Here is a 24,305-nt window from a genome sequence, read left to right as displayed (position 1 = left end):
AGCCAGAGAGATGGGATCAAACAACCCTGAAAACACAATATGCAGCATTAAGTCAGAGAAAAGCTGTTTAGTATTCTAACTGCTGGCACCTTCTCAAGGGCTGTGCAAATTTCATTACGAACTTCAGGAGCTAATATTTCAAGACAATTTCTAACAATATTTGGTAAGACCGCCTACGTTTTGAGACAGTGGTTTTTTTTTCCATCATTATATTTCTGTTTCAAGTGTACATGAATTTTGCGGGGGTTTTTTCTCCATCATTATATTTCTGATTCAAGTGTACATGAATTTTGCGGGTTTTTTTTTCTGAGTTTGAAGAATGCACAATAAAATGCAAGTTTGCAAAATAATTGTATTTTCTAATATTTCCATAAATAAGACTTTTAAAAACCACTGTGAATACATTGCCCAGAAACCTGTGTTATGATTAAACAAACACTATCATTAAGCCGACACAAAAAAAGCTTTCTCTCCTGATATTCCAATTACGTTTCCTGGTCCTAACCTTGGGGGAAAAACAGTAGGAAAATGCAGAAAACAAATCATGGAATCAGCAGGACAGCTCGCAATGGTTTGTGATTCATAAAGAATTAGCTAACTTCATACGCAGGGGTTAAATACTTCGTGTATTCTTTGATCTTAAATAGGATATTATATAGGCAGCCAGCAATATTCACATGTATCCATTACCTTACCTAAAAAATTGTTAAGTCCAATTATGATGTAATAAATGTGTGACCTTCAGTGCTCAAAAAAGTGATTAATTTCGTAAAAATGCACTGAAAATTATGAAAAATGCACCAATTTCAAACCTATGCATATATATTTTTTTTTTATTGCATTGGATTTAGTCAAAGAATCTTTCTAATCAACTTTAGAGTATATTCAAATATAACCATTCAAAAGAGATTTGACAACCATCAAACATCAAAATGTAACAAAAACAACCGCGAAATTTCGATTTAGTCATTAATTGGTTTTATTGAGAGAGTGATTCAGAAGGTCACCATGTGCTTTGGCGAATTAAAAGGCTTTTACACAGCATTTTACACTGAACTCTTACAAAGTAAGCATTTATTTTCCTCCAACTACTCTGCTGACTTAATATACTCTCTAGTCATTCTGAGCAAAAAAAACACAACAGCATCCCAATGGTATAAAATGTTTAAATTTAGTTGATTCAAAGTGCAAAAACATTTCATATATAAGATGCATTTAGAGCGAGCATGAAAACCCAACCCCTTGAAAATCTTATTCTTGAACAGATGCATTTTGTCATTTGATATCTTTTAAATCATGAGAGCCAAAACAACGAACTTTGCATATTTTTATTTGTATCATCTAACTTTCTTTTTTTAGACTCAGGTCCTATGTTCATATTTATTACAATACCATTCATCTGTCAGTATCATATTTGTACTTGTAGTGAAATATTTAATTTCTCACTTCAAACAAAACGTAAAACACATTAGAAGGTTGTAAATGAATGTTTGTTTACTTTTTACCCATAAAATCCACATGGCTGTATCAATATCACAATGCCACTATCACTTATAAACCATTGAACTTGTCACATAAAAAACGACAATTTATTGTTAGCATTCAAATTCTACAGGCTGTATTGCATAATCGTTGATAACTGAATAACTAACACCTTGAGCCCCTGGCTCAGAAAATTGAAATCTTAAATGTTTTATAATATCTATAATATAGCTTATTTTGACAAAAGACGTTGTAGAACACGCAGATTCTTTTGTAACGGATACAGCACTTTTGACCGTATTTACTCCTGTAATAGCATTTTTACAACAAAATTAAAATTTCGCTTTTAAGACTGCTGCCTGAGTGTCAAACTCAAACTCAGGACCTTTTGAATATGGAGCCAGGTCATCCATAAATGAACGCAGAAATAATTGTACATATTACCGCTTAATATTGCAATGAAAAATTTAATCAGTTTATTTCAATCTATCCTTTTTGTCTTTAATTTTTAAATCACATACTTGTTCTTTCAATGCACAAATTTTATTTGTATATTTGAAGATTATATTCTAGGACAATATATTGTTACTATACGAATGACAATATAAACTATCCTTTATATACTATAGTTTTCATATATTAAAGTGAAATTAATATAGTGTACGCCAAGGCTTCTAAAACTTTGGAACCTCAATCGGTCTGGACCAGGCTACGACCCCCCCCCCAAAAAATCCCCCCCTCAAAAAAAGAAAGACCTGTTCAATAGTCCGATTTTATAGAAATGTCATACATTTTCGCGACATCTTTTCTGTCAATATTTTTTGCGATGTGGCAATACGTAAGAGGGCTCTAGAGCCAGAATAGCCGATTCGGATAGTAATTGATACAAGTTTAATTCAAATGAGATTCTCATCGAGTTCTGCGGCGTTTCTAACAAGAAAGACTGCGATCGTAATTAACTGTGGCTGTCGGGAGCCGGTCAGACGACAAAAAGTGAAACAGTATTATGATTTATTTGCTTAATGCTTCTTTAGTGGGTCAACATTCAACTGATAATCTTGAATAGTAGTATATATCTAGATTTATAATCGGGGCAACAAGCTTAAAGTGTGATATCAACAACGATTTTTTCATTACTGCGAATAAATATGACGTAAGCGGCGGACTCAGCTGTCAGACTGTGTAGTTAATCAAGCATATCGCTGTTGATATCCTATATATTATTACGTTAATTAATTCGGTATTTTAATGCTTTCACGGATTAACAATGACATGCATTTATCTTTATGGACCGATTTTAACACTTAATCAGGAAAGCTGCAAGCAGATAATTAACACATAGTTTGTTTAATTGTGTCTTCTGCTTATACCAAAACACGTGATTGAACAAGCGTCTGCTAATTAACAGATAGGCTATAGAGTGATCAGCGTAGTGGAAAAAGCAGCTGGTCGCATCGGTCTCATGGTAACCAAGACACTTTATGACCTATTGGATGTAGTTTTGAATGTGTGATGACCAATGAATGTTTGTGTATTACAATTTCTACATCTTTTACTGACTTTGTCGTTTTTGACCGAAATTACAATTTTTTTTAGAAAATTTCAGACAGATTTTTTTTACACTTTTTGAAACTGAAATCGGTCTGGCTTGGTCAAAAACGGTCCAGACTGGCAAATTGCCGGTTTTTAGAAGCCCTGGTGTACGCTGATAAGCCAATATGTAACTTACAACTATCCTCTATATATTATGCCACTGTGGCGATTAGACCCACCTAATTCTGCATACAAATCACTTCCCTGACCATGAAATATCACTACCTAGTCAATTATGATTATTTATTTTTTACTTAATCATTGTTGTGTATGAAAAGGTCACCATAATCATAGCACCAAGCTGAATTAAGGCATTTGCAAAGAGCAATTTCTGAAATTCATATATCAATAGTGCAAAAAAAAAAAATTCACTGCACACATAATCTGTACAAAATATTACAATAAATATAAGCAACACAATGAATTGATATGACGCCGCCCCCTGATAATTGCCTAATTCGTTCAATGAAAGATTGCATTGAATCTTAGTCAAAGTGCATTTGTTAGTCCACGGTTATCATGTGACTAGTAAATCTCCCAATTAGTTTAGCAGTTTGGTTTGGTATATCAGGGTGGTCGTCATGGCAATTCATTGCTTAAAGCGCGCGCTGCTGAAGCACAGGCAGTGATACAAAGGCTAAAATATGTCATGCTCATTCTCTTTTTTTAGTGCAAGGTGTGCACCCAGCAGGCTTTGTTAGTATACAAGCAAACACATTTGGATGATTAATTAATACTTTAAACAAAGTATAAAGAAACTATAACTGTACAATTTATACATAGACTATGTATCTTAATTAACCTCAACATTAAATTGATTAGTTGGGCCGATTGTTCAGAATTTTGTTAACATCACCGTTAATAAAATAAAAATATTTACTGCTTTTATACTGCTTTTGAAGTGTATTGAATAAACATTGCTCCTAACAAAATATAAGACAACTGTTTTATCTGTATTTGCTTCATTTAAATGAGTTAGCACATCAAAAAATAGTTTAAAAGTTAACAATGTCAGTAATCATATAGTTAAATTTGATAAAGTTCTGATCAATTTACCCATTAGTTCCCTCTTCTCTTTAAATAAACCCATTTTACCAACCAGAAACACTTACTCTTTCAACACCCAGTTGTGCAATCTGGGGTAACAATTGTTTATCAGGAAGGCTAGAGGTGGTGCATGTAGCAGGGTTTGTTAGTTCAGGGATCAAGCTAAAGGGAGACAGGAGGCCAATAAGCCTAACCATAAGCAGTCAATTGTCTATTTTGAGGGGGGGGGAGTTTATTTAAATAGATCATAGAAGAAAACAAGTTATGATTGCTGTCTCTTCCTAATTTTAGTAAAATTTCTTCCTGAGCCAAAATAAATGAATTGGTTACAGTAACTCCCTTTTCAAAAACAGGTAGGGAAGGTAGGGTTGGGTTAACTGTTTACGTGGTTTAGCATGATCCCTGTTAATGCATCATTAGTAAAACCAAATTAAGTTCCCTTTCTGATCTTTAATCACCAATTTAATCAATAAGAAACACTTGACCTGACACCACCACACTCGGTTGTGAACTCTGGGGTTATGAATGCTTACCAGAAAGACTAGAGGTTGTGCTATCTCTACAACAGCTATGATTGCACATTTTATGTGAGCTGTGACGCGAGCTTCGATGCCGTCCATCTAAGATAAAATATCTACATGTTAGAAGCTTCACTAGTTTTTTTTAAAGATTATATTTGGTGGGAACAAAAGCTAAACATTCACTGAAATTAAAATAATATCTGTCAGCAACATTTCAGTTACTTTTTCTACTGACTTTCATGCATTCTAAACAAATATCTGAGCTTTGTAAGACAAGTTTTAACATATGTGACAACAAGCAATGCTAAAAAGATAGGTCCTTTTATACTTACAACAAATTGTGTTCATTTATTTTTGTATTTTCCAGTAATGGTTCTTTTATGGTGTCAATCATACTTAAGAGAAACAAACTAATTAAATGCTCAAACATTCTGCGATGGACAACCTATTTCTAACAGATAATAGAGCTTTTTACACAGAAACTATATTAGAGAAATGAAACATATCGTATAACAAAATGTATCTGAAAGGCTCTATTTTTTATATAGGATTTTTCCAAATCAAAAATGAATAGTAAAACTAAATGTAAAACAAAAACTTTCAAACGTAAGAGCTTTGGTAAATACTCACACTTAAAAAACACGATATAATATTTGATAAAATACAATCTGTGCAAGATTACAAGCAATATTTACATTGTTAGTTGGGCATCCAAAAATAACTTTTATTACGCTTTATAACAATAGAAAATAAATGCACGCAGCAACATTTCTTAGAGTGGTTCTGAAATACTTCAGGTTTAATTGAACAGAATATTGGATAGTATCCCAATACATTTTGATATCACTGCTTCTATTAAGAATTTGGAAAAGAAAGTTTGAACCTCATTGCCACAACTTTTGACAGTATTTCTCCCAGATATAAAATGTTTTGTAACGAAAACATGCCAACACAAAAGTGTATTCAAACTCTAAATTAAATTAAACACTCATTGAAAAGGTGGTCTTTAATGTGACATAGACATCAGCTTTCGATTTCTTAAAAATTACAACATTTCGCATTTGGAAGTCTTATCCAAACTGTTCACTCAATTTTTAATCTTTTAGCCTATTTTCTGGGAGAAGCGATGATTTTCTGGTAGTTCGACAGAAACAATGAGAAATGGTGTTGCATACATTGTTTTTCTACAGTTAACTTCTTACAGCACCAAACTAAGAAATCTGAATCAGTTCATTTTGAGTTTGAAATTGAAACATAATCATGACATTATTAATTTCATGAATGAATATTTTCAAATAATTCAGATTTCTTAGTGTGTAGTGTTTGATTAATTCACAATATTACAGACTAACAAACAACATTTAAAGCTTTCTATTTCAACTAACTTGCAACAGTCTATTTAGGGAGTAAAACATGTTACATGAACATGGATCAAACTAGATCGAAATGTAACTTCATCTAGGATTTTAGCCAGGATTTAAAAAGAGCAGGGTGCTGCAGAAAATAGAAAGGATGCTAAGGTTAAAAGGGCACATTGAATTGGACCATGAAGAACTTGAACATTATGAATTTGGCAGGAAAATGTTAGAAATTGTGTTAACAACTGCCAGGTATGTCAGGAGTGTATGTACTTATAATCGAATTATAAGTTTTAGACAATACAAAAGCAATAGTTGTTTTGAGCAGTTAATTCTTTGAAGGCAGAAGGGTACCCATGCTGATCTTCATGGGGGCAGAATGGAGCTACTGATAAAGTACAGGGTGCAGCACCCTTCCACAAACCTTCAGCTAAAACCCTACTTCATTATAGGAAGACATACGGCAACAGTAGACATGTACATCATCCAAGTCTGAGCTCAAACATTTGTCTAGTTTGATCCCTAAGATACACTGCATAGAATGATCCAATAACTGATGCACTCTAGCACAATCAGTATTGCCACATTTTGACCAACAATACACAGCTGCCCTTACCTCTTCGTGAACTAATCACTGAGTCTGTTTCTGTACATGTGTCACAATGGTCATCTCGACTTGCTACAGACGCATTGGCACTGAAATAAGATGAGCACATATTGTTTATTCTAATTTAGATCATACATCCATTAACAATAATGATGGCTCCAGAAGTGTTCAATATCGAATAGAAAAAGGCTGTGCACCATAGAGCTCCCATTCTGATTCTTAGGAATTACATTGCACTTTAAAGTTTAGATACATTGCACTTTAAAGTTTAGATAAGATTATCATATGTAAGCACAGACACAGGTATCAGCTTTTCCTCCTCCTCCCAAAATCTATTGAGTTTATGCTTATTTCTTTTAGCTGTATTGCGACTATAACTGATGGCTGCAAGACTCTTGTTTGCATCTCCATTTATTGTCAGCATAATCTAATTCTAGTTCTAATGAAAATAGTGACAAAATTATTCCAAAAGTTTGATGTAATATGGATTTTAATCTTAAAATCATATGCAAACACAAGTAGAATCATGGTATAAATCAATTAATAATCCCATGCCCGGACACTTACTGGAAGGAAGGTGGTCTGCTATCCCCGATCCCTCCCACTCGCTCAGTTGGCATCACATGGAGATCCCCTGCCTGTGAGTCTGTACATTGTGACTGCGTATCAGACGCATTGCTGCTCTCTGCCGCCACCAACTGGAAATGTTGTCAATAAATTAACATTAAATAGAACACACATGCAATTATGAATATAGATCATGCATTTTAGGTGCATAAATTATATAATTTTAAATATTATCGCTCATTCTGCAAATTCTTAAATGTTAAACATGAACTTAAAAGGCACACAAGCTTGTTTTGAAAAAATATATCAAAAAGAAACGTATGCGACAGGAAATGTATGACAAAATACAAAACTCAACTTGTAAATCGACCAATTGTTATGTTATCAACAAGTAAATTAATGAGTGTTTTCAATCTGAAAATAATTTATTTCTAGATATATTTGGTGCTTGAAAGTGCAGTGTTCTCAATAAGAACCGGCTGCCGGCCAAAATGGAGGGTTCAAATGACAATTGGGCCAGTTCAAATTTGGAAAACTAAATGAATTTTAAATAGAATAAGTAGTAGCTGGTCGGTTACTTTACTATTTGAGACGGTTCAACTGAAACTTATTGAGAACCCTGAAAGTGCATATAGTTTTTGTAGTATTTCTTAAATAGAGCTCAGCATTCCATAAGGATTTAATCTTTTCAAAATGTGTTCCATTTTTTAATTTATTTCCTTTCGACTTTAGCACATATTATTTTATCAAACATATAGCACACGATGTGCATCACATACATGTAATTTATTCAGTTTATAGAAGCATATTTGCTTGGGTGCCATTCAGTTATTGTGATATTGTAATATGTTCGTTAATTTAATTCTTTCATTGATTCAATCATAGCTTACATTTAAAAAATATATGCTAGGCAATTTCTTACCCAAGAAACAACTCTCCCATTGAAGCATGGCAACCTCTGTTCTTCATCTATGATTTCTTCTTTGACGACACTGTTAAATATGAATGAAAGAGACATGAACTAATGGTGTTCAAGAAAAAGCACTTCTCAAGTCACAATTGATTTGATTGCCATTGAACTGTGAATTACCATAGATGAAATAAGGGTGACCGCCATCCCCCTTTTACCCCTGCATACTGAATTCTCAATTATTGTGTACCATTAATAATCTTGTGTAACATATAAGTATAGTAATGATTTTAGTCTGGATGCCAAATGCTTTAATTTTTTTAAGTTTGTGCGTAACACATACTACCTTTGCAAGTATTAAATACTTCTTTAAAACCCTTCAATGCTGCTTACCATTAAGGAAAGTTTCAGGCTCACAGAAAGACACAGAACATTGTTTTTGTTATTTAATACTATTATGATTCTGGCAAAATTCAGAGTGCAATGTTAATATGATAACACTTCAATGATATCTTGAATGATGGTTTGCTGATCTACCTGAGAAACCAAAAAATATTCAATTTCTGAAATGCACACCATGTTTATTTTTTGGGGTATTTTTTGTTATTTCTTTGACCCAATTATTAAATATGAAGTGTGATGCAAAACTATGCAATATTCGATGAAGACACCAGGTAAACATGTTAGAGTACGCATATGTTATACATATAGACCGCATAAATATACTATGAACTTACCCAAAATCATCGTCCATGGACTTGAAAAAGAACTTGTAATTTGGTCGATTGAGGGCATTTTTAAAGTCTCCAAGAGTAACACGATCTGCAGGAATATTGAGCTTAATCAGGTATGGAGTGTCTTCGTCATCGATGTGATAGATAATTTTAGTTTCCTTAATTTCCTCCATCCCGGAGGAAAGGCGCAAACTTCACTATATTTGACAATGGTCCTGTTTTCTGTATCAAAATGGCGTCTAGTTTACTTTCCAATGTACCTCTTTCCGTTGCGCTTAAGGAGTTCGATTGTCAGATCCGATAAGATAAATGACATACCATTTGACAACAAAATAAGAAGCGTTTTTGCCTTTTAATAAAAACAAATATTAGAAACACAAAGTATTGCCTATTTCACGATTGTATGCCACAATAAGGCAAATAATTCATTTTTCGGAAATGACATTAGCTTACTGGCACTTTCCCTGTAAAGTTTCAATTTACTCATCTGCAGGTGCCCCGATTTTTTCAATTATACAGTTTTGCCTGATATGTCTTGAACATTTATTTATTTATATCGAAGGAGAATATTTTATTTTAATTCATTGACAATGCATTCATTCCAAAGTAATTTAAAACTCAGAAGTAATGGACCTTTTATTGATTATCCTAAATAAGTGGGAGGAGATTTGAACAGCTGAAATGTCAATTAGGTGCAGCCCTGATATTTACATTTTTGGTAGACAGAATAAATGAATACTTATAATTTTTCTACGTACTGGTATATCTTTGACAAACACATTAAAACTTTTTTTAAACATCCTTGTAGTTTTTAGTTGATTTCATAAAATATACTCTGATTTAATCACTCCTCAAATGCAGCAAATTATTCACCCCTGACTGTTCAGTTTACAAAATACTTCCTGTTTCAAAGTTCCATTAAGACTTTTTGCTTTTGTTTCTGTTTTACATCAGTGGTAAGCGAAATTTGGTAAACTTGTATATTCTGTTTATAAAAAATACTGATTTAAACAGGATGTAATATACAAGTTAATGTAACCAAGCATGTCTGTAACTGATTGAACTGTATTTTTTGTTGTTGACCCTACACAGTCTGGCGTTTTATTGGTTGTTCACAAGTTTTAGTTTGGCCAATTATAAGGGTATAAATCATAATTACCTAAGTGTGTCATTTATATTCGAACTATTAAAGAGTGAATACGTACATCAAATAAGAGGATTGACAGGACTTGTTAAATTGCTTGGATTTGACATCTTAGTTTTAAGGAAGAGCTTAATTTACCAAAGCTTCAAACAGGTAAGTTATAACTTTAACCCAAAACAATGTAGTATTGACTCAGGCCCTGGACTGTACATTTCGGGGTAAAAACTGAAAGTCATGGGACATTTTGGGTAGTTTTATGTCATGAAAATTGCCAGTTTGGGACAAAAAGGATTTCGCACCTCACTCATTTTTTTTCAATTTGAATAGTTAAAAAACACCTTTCTCTTTGCAACCCCTTTCTCTATGTCCTGTATCAAGTAAATGGTTGAGAAATAGATGTTTTTACTGGATGTGATAGCCATTTTATATGTCCAGGCGCGTAGGAGCTTGGGCTGCAGGGGCAGCGGCTAGTAAAGGCAATGGGGCCGCGAATATTTGATTCCGTTTTTCTTAATAATCGTATTTTAAATAAAGCCACACCTGGGTTTAGAGTGCTGTGCCCGACTAGATGGACTGTTAGGGCGGAGTGTTTGAAAAGTGTTTTAGATAATTATTCTGTTCTCTAGAAATTGTGGGATACCACCTTTGAGACCACAAAAGACACTGAGACCAGAGCGCGCATTGTTGGTGTGTTGGTGTGAAGAGTCAGATGGCCTCATTCCACTTTCTCTTTAGTGTGACACTTGGGTATGAACTGTTAAAGCACAGTGACAACCTAAGCAGGGCTCTGACAAAGACATGATAGCCTCTGAAGATCATGATCTTGCCCATGTGTCAGTGTCTAAATGTCGTAGTGAATAAATGTTACTAAACAATAATAGTTTTATATCTATCAACTATTTTAACGGATAAAGGTTTAGAACAAAACATGAAAATAAAACCTGAACTCACTGGAAATCGAGTCTTTCAATGCTTAAAATTGAATAAATCTCGAATGGAGGGGACACCCCTCCCGAGCCCACCCCTTCAGTGGCCCCAGTGTCAATTTCCTTCCTACGCGCCTGACGTCTTTATTTACCTGAATTCGTTGAAATACATATTTATGAAACAAAACATGATGAAGAATAGATATGTTGCTTTTTTTAAACTGTTCAAGTAGAAACCTTGGCTTTTAAAGTTAAGGTAAGAACATTAACAGGAAACTTATTTAAACATGTTACCACTGACTGTGAAGCCAATAATTCTGCCTTTAATAATAGTCATTCCCCTTGACATACTTAGTAATGGATGGAGTATTGTTTGGGTGTTAGTTAGCATTGGTCAGAAAATAGTTCAATGAGGTAATGTTTCTTGTTTGCATATACAGGACAAGTAGATTCTTTTATCTTGTTTACTCTTTTTTCACTACAGCCTCCTGTCCTAGAAAAAATGGCATTCATTTTATATTTCATTTTATATATGACCATTCAAAACTTAAACATTTGAAAAAGTCAAAATATTGGTGATGGGATTCTTGTTCTAGTGTGTGTGCTTGTTGTTGTGTTTTCGCTTCATTATTTGTTTTTTATTGTGTTGTTATTCTTTTTTGAACAAACTATGGCCCCATCCTTTAGCCTATGTTCAGTACCTCATTTCATTTGTTTGAATGGTCAAAATTTGACCAAGCCAAATTTTTCTTCTTTTTTACTTAAGGATAATCAAGGTCTTACCTTAACCTGCTATCACATAACGCAATCTCAATGTGTATGTGCATTATATACTCAGAATAAGATATTTCAGGGTTTTGGCCATTTAATTTCAAAATGTTTGGCAAATTAGCACAATTGGTTCTAGGGCCATATTCAATATCAAACTATGATTTTACTAAAACTTACGTTTAGAATCCAAGTGGATTGATTGGTCAATGAAAATAGTTGACCAATAGACTGAATGTTCGCAATGAGGCATTGTCTAAGGATAAAAACTATATTGAATATTGAAACTATATAGATGGGCCCCGGCCCTTTCATGTTGGACAATTTTATTGCAGATTGAATTTAAATCTGATTGTTCGGACAGGCAAATATTTTTTCGGATAGGCAAAAACTTCCGGTGGACAGGCAGAATTTTTATAATTTCGGGAAGTGGTGTTGTGCTTGGAAACTGGTGTACTCAGTAATTGATTAACCCAGAAAAGTTGTACCCCGTCTTAAGGTGATTTATGCCAAGCATGTTAAAGAACCAAGGGGTCTCTTCAAAGAGAGCTAGGGTATTGCAACGGCACTTGCTCTTATTCCACTGTCTTTTGCTTGCTGTCCCTTCAGCGCTAACGAAAGCACCCTGTTAGAAATAAGTGATTGCCTTTTACTGGTTATCCTTGACCGCAAGGTCTTAAGAAATGCATACATACAAGGGTGAATAAGAAAATTTTGCATATCAAGTAAAATTACTGTTTCTATGCCGTAAACCAAGTAGGGGGAAATTACACTGGCATGATGTTGTAACAAACCTGAAGTGGACAGTCATGTTCTAGACAGCAGTACCAGTAATTAATCTTATCAGACTGTGTCTCACCAAAGTAATAGAACATTAGGCTAACAGTATAAAATACAGTCTAGACAGTTAATTGGCATTACAAAAGTACAATTATTTGGGGGAATTTTCTGTACAAAGATAATGGGTCATTCTTACTGATATAAAATTGACTTATTTTCTTAGCAAATCACTGTCATTTGGCTATTTTGTTCGTAAGAGAATAAGGTATGTTTTTAGCGTGACTATTCGAAGAATAAGGAAAGCTAGCGTTGGAGTCATGCCTTGGTTTAGGTTTTGGTACAAATTGGATGTAAGCACCAGTCCTTTAAGTCATTATCTCAGCAAATACTTCATGAATTGCATTGAAACTTTAGACATGTGTTGCCAAAACATAGAAATTCTGGTTAAGGTTTTGCATTAAGCATACACAGGTTAATATCTCAGCAACTACTGATGGTAAGGTAACTGTATTTTGCATCAATAGCAAACAATGGTAAGGGCTCCAAACTTTCCAACCTTCTTAAATAACCAAGTTAGATAACTCTATCTTTCCCCTTCATTTTTGGACTTAGAAATTCTGGTTAGATTTTGCATGTAATCCGATTTAAGTCAATAACTCAACAACAACTTCATTTATTGCATTGTGAAACTATATACTATCAAGTTTGATAACTCTGTCTTGCATATAGTGCAAGTTTTGCCCCTTAATTATTTGAATTAGAAATTCTGGTTAAGGTTTTGCATGTAAACAAATTTTAGTGATCCATGCATGTTTCACCTTCACCTTTTAACCTTGCAATCCTTAAACTTAAAAGCAGCAGAATAGTCAAGTGCACTGTGTCTGTGGCAGCTATAATTGTTTCTATGGCACTTGGTTCTATGGGGGTTTTTTGCTGGTGGTTTGGTAGATTTTAGAATTGGAACCGGACGCTAAACATAAAATCAGTTTGGTTTCGTCTTAGTAATGGTGGTTCCCTTCAAAGATAAGATACATTGTCCATTACTGGTAAAGCCAACAGGTCATTTCATTGGCTTCACAAATCAATATATTTTACAAAGTCTTTTATTACGGAACTGGCCTAAATCTCTGTAATTTGGTTAAGTATACTATGTGTCTGACTGGTCATTGACTCCTTCAAATGGATGAGGTCTATGTTTGGTAATTTCATTTGTTGATTTTTCATATGTATATATACCGTAAATGTCCTGATAAATGATAAAGAGAATTCTGACCACTATTAAAAAAATGTTAAATAGAATAGTTCTTTTAAGTGAAATAATCAATGTATTTATATTATTTCCATGTGTTTTTCTTGTTTTTATCACTGCCCTGCAAAGAACTTCAGGTAATTTAGTCTAGCTTGCCAACATGCTCCCTAAATTTTCTCTTGTGATCTTGTTTCTCCACTGACAACAATTGACAGATATATTGTATCAACTTGATATCTTTGAGTTAATTGGCTGGCTCTTATTCGGGTAATGGCTAGAATATTTATGTGTGGACAAGGTTTTTTCGCTCTCCCTGGGGATAGTTTGGATATTCTTTGGCTTGTTTTCATTTGTGTTAATGTTCTTTTTACACTTAATCAATGTTGATGGATGGCTTTTTTTTTCGTAGGAGCTTACATTGTACTATCCTGTTGTGATTTTGTGTATTGTGACTGTCTGAAACAGTTTACTGGATAACAAATGAAGACAAACATTTGATTAGAGCTTATGGTTTATAATGGTCAGACAAGTGTTTGGAAGCGTGCATGATCTGAGGTCTATCATCATCGGCACCCAGATTTCCATTATTGCCGGCACCAAGATTTCTATCTCTGTAGACACCAAGATTTCTGTAATTGTTGGCACACAGGTTTGTATTATCATTTGCACCAAGATTTCTGTCATTTTTGGCACTAAGATTTTTGTCATTGCCAGCACCCTGGTTTCTATTGTTTTGGGCACTCACATTTCTATCATCTTTTATTGTCAGCACAGGGACTTCTATCGTCATCGTCACCAAGATTTCTATCATTGTCGGCATCCAGATTTCCGTCATTGTCGGCACCAAGATTTCTATCATTGTTGGCATCCAGATTTCGGCCACTTTCGGCACCAAGATTTCTATCATTGTCGGCATCCAGATTTCTGTCATTGTCGACACCAAGATTTTTAACATTGTTGGCATCCAGATTTCCGTCATTATCTGCACCAAGATTTCTATCATTGTCGGCATCAAGATTTCTATCATTGTCAGCATCCAGATTTCCGCCACTTTCGGCATCAAGATTTCTATCATTGTTGGCATCTAGATTTCCGTCATTGTCGGCACCAAGATTTCTATCATTGTTAGCATCCAGATTTCCGCCACTTTCTGCACCAAGATTTCTATCATTGTCGGCATCAAGATTTCCGTCATTGTCTGCACCAAGATTTATATCATTGTCGGCATAAAGATTTCCGTCAATGTACGCACCAAGATTTCTATCATTGTTGGCATCCAGATTTCCGTCATTGTCGGCACCAAGATTTCTATCTTTGTTGGCATCCAGATTTCGGTCATTGTCGGCACCAAGATTTCTATCATTGTCAGCATCCAGATTTCGGTCATTGTCGGCACCAAGATTTCTATCATCGTCGGCACCAAGATTTCTATCATTGTCAGCATCCAGACTTCCGTCATTGTGTGCACCAAGAATTCTATCATTGATGGCAACCAGATTTCGATAAATTTCCCCTTTTAATTAGTTTAATGGTTTAATTAAAAAAAAACAGAATTGATATTTTTTTGTGGTGGGACTCCATCCTATGTTGCACCATATTTTACAATCTACAGTCAGGACTCAGGAGAACTACTGACTCAGATCTATCAAAGATTACTTAATTAATCTTAAATAATTTCCTTGAATTTCTGTCACTAAATCTCTACATTAATTTGCTTGCAGAGAAATGAGATTTTGTCAGTTGATTGTCCCACAGTACTTGGTCATAGTTGTGAAGAGCAGAAATTACTATATAAATACAAAGAATATTTTTTCAGGGCTTCTGAGCCTGAGGAAGTTTGGAAGTATATTACTCCCCAGAAATGGGTTAAAACTTCTGAACTTAATTCCTTGGAAGTACAGAAACTTCCATAGTTTTGAAGAAAACTTCTAAAGTCAAAAGCTTGGAAGCTCAAAATATCAAAACCTTGTGTCTGAATATTACTTTTATGCTTGTAATTTTAATCAGTCTTGTAGTAAAATGACTTATTATGCCCCCTTTTGAAAAAAGTGGGGTATATTGTTTTGCACATGTCGGTCGGTCGGTCGGTCGGTCTGTCTGTCTGTCGGTCGGTCGGTCGGAATACCAAATGGTTTCCGATCAATAACTTGAGAACGCTTTGACCGAGGGACCTCATACTTGGTATGTGTATTGGTCATCACCAGCAGATGAACCCTATTGATTTTGAGGTCAGTGGGTCAAAGGTCAAGGTCAGTGTGACCTTTACATGAAAAACGGTTTCCGATCAATAACTTGAGAACGCTTTGACCCAGGAACCTCATACTTGGTAGGTGTATTGGTCATGACCAGCAGATGAACCCTATTGATTTTGAGGTCAGTGGGTCAAAGGTCAAGGTCAGTGTGACCTTAACATGAAAAACGGTTTCCGATCAATAACTTGAGAACGCTTTGACCCAGGGACCTCATACTAGGTAGGCTTATTGGTCATGACCAGCAGATGAACCCTATTGATTTTGAGGTCAGTGGGTCAAAGGTCAAGGTCAGTGTGACCTTTACATGAAAAACGGTTTCCGATCAATAACTTGAGAACGCTTTGACCCAGGAACCTCATACTTGGTAGGTGTATTGGTCATGACCAGCAGATGAACCCTATTGATTTTGAGGTCAAAGGTCAAGGTCAGTGTGACCTTAACATGAAAAACGGTTTCCGATCAATAACTTGAGAACGCTTTGACCCAGGGACCTCATACTAGGTAGGCTTATTGGTCATGACCAGCAGATGAACCCTATTGATTTTGAGGTCAGTGGGTCAAAGGTCAAGGTCAGTGTGACTGTAAGCTGAAAAAAGGTTTTCTGATTGTCCATATTTTATTTTCTTATATAGTAGACAGTAGAAATTTATATGTCACTAAATGCATGAGTTGAAGTATCAGTTTTCAGTGAACATCTAGTTTAATTATGCCCCCCTTCGAAGCAGAGGGGTTATATAATTGCTTTGCACATGTCGGTCGGTCTGTTGGAAGACCAAAGCTTGTCCGAGTGATAACTCAACAATTCCCGGACCTATGGTCATCAAACTTGTTATAATATAAATCTGTTTATTTAGCAAGATATAGTTTCAAATTATGTGATTTTTAACATATATACTATTTTAAAAATGCTGGAAAAAAATTGTATTCAGGAAACTTAAACTTCGAAATTTCAGTTAATGTGTATTTCACTATCAAAGTTTCTGTTTGGTTTAAAACAGAAAAAAGTAAAATTTAAATGGTTTTTAAACGGGAAAAAAAATCTTTATACAATGAATGTTTTAATATGACTAATGTATTTCCTTAAACTGATTTCCAAGAATGTAATGAATACCCAAATAAGTAGTATTGAAATATAACCTTTTCTTCCTAAAAATGAGCATTTTGGATATTATAAGCTTGTCTATCTTTCAAAGAGAATAAGATGATTTATTGTTATTGTCTTTAAACCTTTCAAGATATTTTAATGAACCTTAGTTTACACATGTTGCCAGACTGTATGCCACTTTTGGACTGGAAAATTACAGGCAAGCATTTGTAGGGTTTATTTAATGCGGGTTTTAAAAAGGGCAGAGTACTGCTGCCTATGGACAACTGTCAAATGGAGATGCGGAAAAGGGACAGGATGCTTAGGGTGAAAAGGGCTCATTTTATCCGGCCGAATAGAATTTGGAATATTATGAATTTAACAGTAAATGATAGGAATAGTGTTTAATTGTAGTCTCAATGTTAGATTTCAACTGCCAATTATGTAAAGTTTGTATGTTATAATAATGTATAATCATATCATAAGTTTTAATCCAACAAAAGAAATATTAAAAGCTGCACTCTCAAAGATTTACCGTTTTGACAACTTTTTTATTTTTTGTCTTGGAATGAGCCAATTTTTGCGTAAATATCTGCAAACCAGATCAGATCCCAGATTTTCATATTTCCGTTTGATAATAAATGTTTTATGGCTAAAAGCTTTATTAACGGTTTAAGAAAAATGCATTAAGCATCAATTTTTGAACTTAAATATGAAAATCTGTGGTCTGATTTTTTTTGTCAGCAGTCTTATATGACTGGTTTGCAGATATTTACGCAAAAATTGGCTCGTTCCATAACAATAAATAAACAAGTTGTCAATACGTTCAGTCCCTGAGAATGCAGCTTTAATAATCTAAGGATTAAATTCTTTGACGGCAAAAGTGTAAACATTGATGTTGGTCTTTATTAGGACAGAAGGATGCTACCAGAAAAGAACACCCTTCCATAACTCTTTTACCCAAACCTTGACTTTGTCACAATTGTCTTTTCCTTAAAGCTGATTCCGGATGATATTGACCACAAAAAATGATTGTTGTGCAGATCACAAGATGGTAACACGAATTTTCAATGTCAAATTTCCTCGAACATTATCTCTGTCAGGCATGTAATGTTCTGATGAATGCAACATTGATTAATGAGTTTTTCCTTTCCTAGAACAGACTTACATAGTTTACATACATTAATTTGGAAGGCCATCCTTAATAAAAATTTGTTTGCGGTAACTGGAACTGACTCATTAAAGTCGGCCCAACTACAAAAAAGGTTTGACAGTCTGTTGTGGCAATTTTTTTCAGTCTGTTTTCTACAGAGGAGTGTTTGTAGCCAAAAGATGCATACTACAGGGGAAAAAGTACTAAGAAAACTAAATATCCCTACCTACCTGTAGATGCACTCCCAAATTTCTTGTTATGGTAACCACAAACAAATATTTTTTTATTTGTGGCCTATTTTCATTTTTCACTGTCTATTGTTGGTTAAATTTCAATGTGAAAAATTTGTGATGGAAAATTAAGTCACTGTATTTGTATTATTCAAAGTTATATTTCAAGGATAGCGAAATATTGCCGGTAATAGTGTAAACAAATAAGAACTTGTCTGGAATGTATTTGGAGTTTGTTCAACCCAACACGTCAAGCTTATGACACTTATAAAATAATAAAATTGCCCGTACTGAATCTAAATTTGAATATTTAAGGATACATTTCTTTGCAATATATCTGAAAAACTGTCGAATTTTGAAATTTGTATCATTCTTTTTTTGAGAGAATTTTGGAACTGCTTATCTACCAAAGGTATACTTGATTGTATGTCTGTATTTATGGCTTTTATATTTGTCTGTTTTTGAAAGATTTATGTTTAAGGTATTGTTAAATCCATGTGTTGTTGTCGCGGTTCTGTAAATCTTTTACTTGGCCGATACCTCAATAAAACTGTTCCAGTTATTTTGAAACTAAGCATGTTTGTTGCAGTAGACAATGCGCACATGTGAAGCATGAACCCAATAATCGGGCTTTCATAATTTTTGAGTCATCCCCTTGTATTGACTGGGTAGAAAAACAGATGGGTGTTGGAGTTTACTCAGAAGACCTCTTGTTGGGTCTCATTAAGGCTGAACAAATAGAATAATGTGAAATATGTTTGTTCTCTGATAAACCTTTGGCTTACATGTTAGGTTGAGGGTGCTATATCTATTGGCGAAGGAGTCGAGCCTTACCTGGGTCCAGGGCTGTTTCATCATGTTTCATAGGTGTAATTTTGTACATTTTCAAACAGTAGTACTGCTAAAATACTAAAAAATTGATTCATAAGCACTTCCAAGATTTGTGATGAAACGCTGTACTACCATTGAAAATCCCTTCTAGGTTCATAATGGCTTCCAAGATTTGTGATGAAACGCTGTACTACCATTGAAATTCCTTCTAGGTTCATAATGGCTGCTAAGATTTGTGATGAAACGCTGTACTACCATTGAAAAACCCTTCTAGGTTCATAATGGCTGCTAAGATTTGTGATGAAACGTTGTACTACCATTGAAAATCCCTTCTAGGTTCATAATGGCTGCTAAGATTTGTGATGAAATGCTGTACTACCATTGAAAATCCCTTCTAGGTTCATAATGGCTGATAAGATTTGTGATGAAACGCTGTACTACCATTGAAAATCCCTTCTAGGTTCATAATGGCTGTTAAGATTTGTGATGAAATGCTGTACTACCATCGAAAATCCCTTCTAGGTTCATAATGGCTGCTAAGATTTGTGATGAAACGCTGTACTACCATCGAAAATCCCTTCTAGGTTCATAATGGCTGCTAAGATTTGTGATGAAACGCTGTACTACCACCAAAAATTCCTTCTAGGTTCATAATGGCTGCTAAGATTTGTGATGAAATGCTGTACTACCATTGAAAATCCCTTCTAGGTTCATAATGGCTGTTAAGATTTGTGATGAAATTCTGTACTACCATCGAAAATCCCTTCTAGGTTCATAATGGCTGCTAAGATTTGTGATGAAACGCTGTACTACCATCGAAAATCCCTTCTTGGTTCATAATGGCTGCTAAGATTTGTGATGAAACGCTGTACTACCACCAAAAATTCCTTCTAGGTTCATAATGGCTGCTAAGATTTGTGATGAAATGCTGTACTACCATTGAAAATCCCTTCTAGGTTCATAATGGCTGCTAAGATTTGTGATGAAACGCTGTACTACCATTGAAAATCCCTTCTAGGTTCATAATGGCTGCTAAGATTTGTGATGAAACGCTGTACTACCATTGAAAATCCCTTCTAGGTTCATAATGGCTTCCAAGATTTGTGATGAAACGCTGTACTACCATTGAAAATCCCTTCTAGGTTCATAATGGCTGCTAAGATTTGTGATGAAACGCTGTACTACCATTGAAAATCCCTTCTAGGTTCATAATGGCTGCTAAGATTTGTGATGAAACGCTGTACTACCATTGAAAAACCCTTCTAGGTTCATAATGGCTGCTAAGATTTGTGATGAAACGCTGTACTACCATTGAAAATCCCTTCTAGGTTCATAATGGCTGCTAAGATTTGTGATGAAACGCTGTACTACCATTGAAAAACCCTTCTAGGTTCATAATGGCTGCTAAGATTTGTGATGAAACGCTATACTACCATTGAAAATCTCTTCTAGGTTCAAAATGGTTGCTAAGATTCCTGATAAAACTGCCCTTTGTTTCATAAAAGTGCTAACAGTATATTATTATAATTCCAGATCCTACAATGAGCCTGCTTCATGACTGAGACAACTTCTACTGGTATTGAGGTTGGGCTGAGATGCGTACGGGGACCCGATTGGAAATGGGGGAACCAGGATGATGGGGAGGGGCATGTCGGAACAGTCGTCGAGATTGGGAAACAGGGTAAGTGTATGGCGCTGTTGGGGAAAGAGTATGGTGGCATTAATGATCCCTGATGGTATTGTGATGCAGTTCAGGTGTGTCCCAAGCCCTGCTTTAAAGATTTGAAAACAGGTCTTATGTAAAATGTAGACATTAGTGTGATTTAATATCATGTGTTACCTTATACCATACTGAAATGTTTGCCTAATGCCTTTTTATTTTAAAGAACCATTCAGTGAGGCAAGGCTGCATTAGTCTAGTGTTAAAAAAGTAAAAGCTAGAGTTGGAAATAATGTGACATCTGTCACATACTAACTTGATCAGTATGTTTACATTATTCCATACTATTTTAAGGGAGTACAACCTCCTAAGAGAAGACAGTAATGGCATATTTGGAATCTAGCTCAAACTAGTGAAACTACAGAGTTTATTGTAGGGAAAATTGTTTTATTGGTTACATCATACTCAAACAAAATGGTTACATTATACCATATTATTTTATGGAAGTTTGAACTCCCTAGACAAGACAGTGGTTGTACAGTGGGATGCATGCTGCCAGAAAAGTTATAGTGTGGGAGTAATGTACCTTTGGTTGTACTTTACCATAAATGGTTACATTATACTATTCTGTTTCAGGGAGCACAACCTCCCCTGACAAGACAGTGGTGGTTCAGTGGGACACCGGATCTCGGACAAACTACAGAGTTGGATACCAGGGGGCATATGACCTGAGGATCTTGGATAACGCCCCTGTTGGTAAGAAGTTTGGAGTGTGCTAGTATGAAGGAATGTTTTAGGAAATCCCTGATATGCCATGTTAATTGTGATGTTGTTACTTCATAAAAGCACAATGAAATCATAGTCATGCCATTCACAAAAAAATTATATGTAGGATGTAAAGTAAACATGGGGTCATTTACCAACCCTTTACTGTTTTGCTGCTTCAGTGTGTGTAAACCACATGCTAAATTACGTCATGTGCTACGTCGGAAGGCAACATTTTGCTTAAAATGAAGACTTAAATCAAAGATAACTTTTCTTTTACACCACCATTTTAAATGAAACAAAGGGCAGTATATGCCCTGCATTTGTTTAATTACCAACATTTGATAAAGTCATTTGTTTCATCAAACACATTGACAAACCTGTTTCCAAATTCATGTTTTGACAGTGCTCCGTCAGACGGTCGTATTGTGAAAAGGTTTTTTGAAGTGTTTAAAGAAAATAGGATCCTTTGAGGCAGGGTCCTCAGCAGCGTAGACCGCGCTTTGTTTCATTTAAAATGGTGAAGAAATAGTACGGTTATCTTTGTTTTAAGTCTTTTTTCAAATCAAAATATTGCCTTCCGACGTACCATTAATGACACAATTTATCACGTGGTATACACACACTGTTCTTATTCATTGCTTTCTTTAACAAAAATAATTGAAAATTATTCATTTTTATTTAGAGAGAGAAAAACTTTGTTCATGTTTTAATATCCCACAAATTTGTTGTTAAACTGTAATGAAGTTTTCAGGGTTTTCTAAATTTAAAGGTATATCAAGTAGCATAATAATTATTTGTAGAAATTAAATGTGTTGTCGTGGAATAGGAGGGAAGCTTGGAAGCTTGGCGCATTAATTTGCGCTGTGATATGGGAAGTCAAACATTTGACAGAATTTTTTGTAGGCAGTTATCTATGCATATTGCACATAACATATTCAGTTTTATCAATGTTTACTTACGTACCCAAAACTTAACAACTTAAGAATTTTTTACAAAGATTTACATAGAAAGTCCTTTTAAGTAATCAAACTAATAACAACTCCTTTAAAATTCAAATTTATTCTTCCACCTACAGATATAAAGCACCAGAACATCATCTGTGATGGCTGTAAGGGGCAGGGTATACAAGGAATGCGGTGGAAATATCTTAAGTGTTAAAAATGTTCTTCCACCTACAGGTATAAAGCACCAGAACATCATCTGTGATGGCTGTAAGGGGCAGGGTATACAAGGAATGCGGTGGAAATGTCTTAAGTGTTAAAAATGTTCTTCCACCTACAGGTATAAAGCACCAGAACATCATCTGTGATGGCTGTAAGGGGCAGGGTATACAAGGAATGCGGTGGAAATGTCTTAAGTGTTAAAAATGTTCTTCCACCTACAGATATAAAGCACCAGAACATTATCTGTGATGGCTGTAAGGGGCAGGGTATACAAGGAATGCGGTGGAAATGTCTTAAGTGTTAAAAATGTTCTTCCACCTACAGATATAAAGCACCAGAACATCATCTGTGATGGCTGTAAGGGGCAGGGTATACAAGGAATGCGGTTGTAATGTCTTAAGTGTTAAAAATGTTCTTCCATCTACAGGTATAAAGCACCAGAACATCATCTGTGATGGCTGTAAGGGGCAGGGTATACAAGGAATGCGGTGGAAATATCTTAAGTGTTAAAAATGTTCTTCCACCTACAGATATAAAGCACCAGAACATCATCTGTGATGGCTGTAAGGGGCAGGGTATACAAGGAATGTGGTGGAAATGTCTTAAGTGTTAAAAATGTTCTTCCATCTACAGATATAAAGCACCAGAACATTATCTGTGATGGCTGTAAGGGGCAGGGTATACAAGGAATGCGGTGGAAATGTCTTAAGTGTTAAAAATGTTCTTCCACCTGCAGGTATAAAGCACCAGAACATTATCTGTGATGCTGTAAGGGGCAGGGTATACAAGGAATGCGGTGGAAATGTCTTAAGTGTTAAAAATGTTCTTCCACCTACAGATATAAAGCACCAGAACATTATCTGTGATGGCTGTAAGGGGCAGGGTATACAAGGAATGCGGTGGAAATGTCTTAAGTGTTAAAAATGTTCTTCCATCTACAGGTATAAAGCACCAGAACATTATCTGTGATGGCTGTAAGGGGCAGGGTATACAAGGAATGCGGTGGAAATGTCTTAAGTGTTAAAAATGTTCTTCCACCTACAGGTACATGTATAAAGCACCAGAACATTATCTGTGATGGTTGTAAGGGGCAGGGTATACAAGGAATGCGGTGGAAATGTCTCAAGTGTTAAAAATGTTCTTCCACCTACAGGTATAAAGCACCAGAACATTATCTGTGATGGCTGTAAGGGGCAGGGTATACAAGGAATGCGGTTGAAATGTCTTAAGTGTTAAAAATGTTCTTCCACCTACAGGTATAAAGCACCAGAACATTATCTGTGATGGCTGTAAGGGGCAGGGTATACAAGGAATGCGGTGGAAATGTCTTAAGTGTTAAAAATGTTCTTCCACCTACAGGTATAAAGCACCAGAACATTATCTGTGATGCTGTAAGGGGCAGGGTATACAAGGAATGCGGTGGAAATGTCTTAAGTGTTAAAAATGTTCTTCCACCTACAGATATAAAGCACCAGAAC

The 24,305-nt window shown here is 35.1% G+C and overlaps 2 protein-coding genes across 8 annotated transcripts in view; one reads left to right on the top strand and one right to left on the bottom strand.

Moving 5' to 3' along the window:
- The window catches only part of LOC128202655 (segment polarity protein dishevelled homolog DVL-2-like), a 51,256-nt gene extending 42,038 nt beyond the window's left edge, over positions 1 to 9,218 (bottom strand). Inside the window, exons 1-5 of one of the 5 annotated variants that reach the window (XM_052903685.1) lie at positions 8,823 to 9,218; positions 8,098 to 8,167; positions 7,176 to 7,306; positions 6,618 to 6,697; positions 4,656 to 4,742 (exon numbers count right to left, since the gene is read on the bottom strand). In XM_052903685.1, the coding sequence (XP_052759645.1) occupies positions 4,656 to 4,742; positions 6,618 to 6,697; positions 7,176 to 7,306; positions 8,098 to 8,167; positions 8,823 to 8,992 (538 nt within the window). In that variant the 5' untranslated portion in view covers positions 8,993 to 9,218. The remainder of the gene's footprint in view (positions 1 to 4,655; positions 4,743 to 6,617; positions 6,698 to 7,175; positions 7,307 to 8,097; positions 8,168 to 8,822) is intronic. The other 4 variants (XM_052903686.1, XM_052903687.1, XM_052903689.1 and 1 more) reach the window with 4 other exon arrangements.
- A 476-nt stretch (positions 9,219 to 9,694) lies between these two features.
- The window catches only part of LOC128202654 (E3 ubiquitin-protein ligase MIB2-like), a 38,135-nt gene continuing 23,524 nt past the window's right edge, over positions 9,695 to 24,305 (top strand). For 2 of the 3 annotated variants that reach the window (XM_052903683.1, XM_052903681.1), the window contains exons 1-3: positions 9,974 to 10,116; positions 20,770 to 20,917; positions 21,533 to 21,652. In XM_052903683.1, the coding sequence (XP_052759643.1) occupies positions 20,791 to 20,917; positions 21,533 to 21,652 (247 nt within the window). In that variant the 5' untranslated portion in view covers positions 9,974 to 10,116; positions 20,770 to 20,790. Of the gene's footprint in view, positions 9,776 to 9,973; positions 10,117 to 20,769; positions 20,918 to 21,532; positions 21,653 to 24,305 lie in introns of those variants that run through there. The other variant, XM_052903682.1, reaches the window with a different exon arrangement.

This window comes from Mya arenaria, chromosome 9 (genome assembly GCF_026914265.1).
Source record: "Mya arenaria isolate MELC-2E11 chromosome 9, ASM2691426v1".
NCBI lineage: Eukaryota > Metazoa > Mollusca > Bivalvia > Myida > Myidae > Mya > Mya arenaria.
Note: the sequence above shows the minus strand (reverse complement) of the source record. Positions and strands in the feature narration are given on the sequence as shown.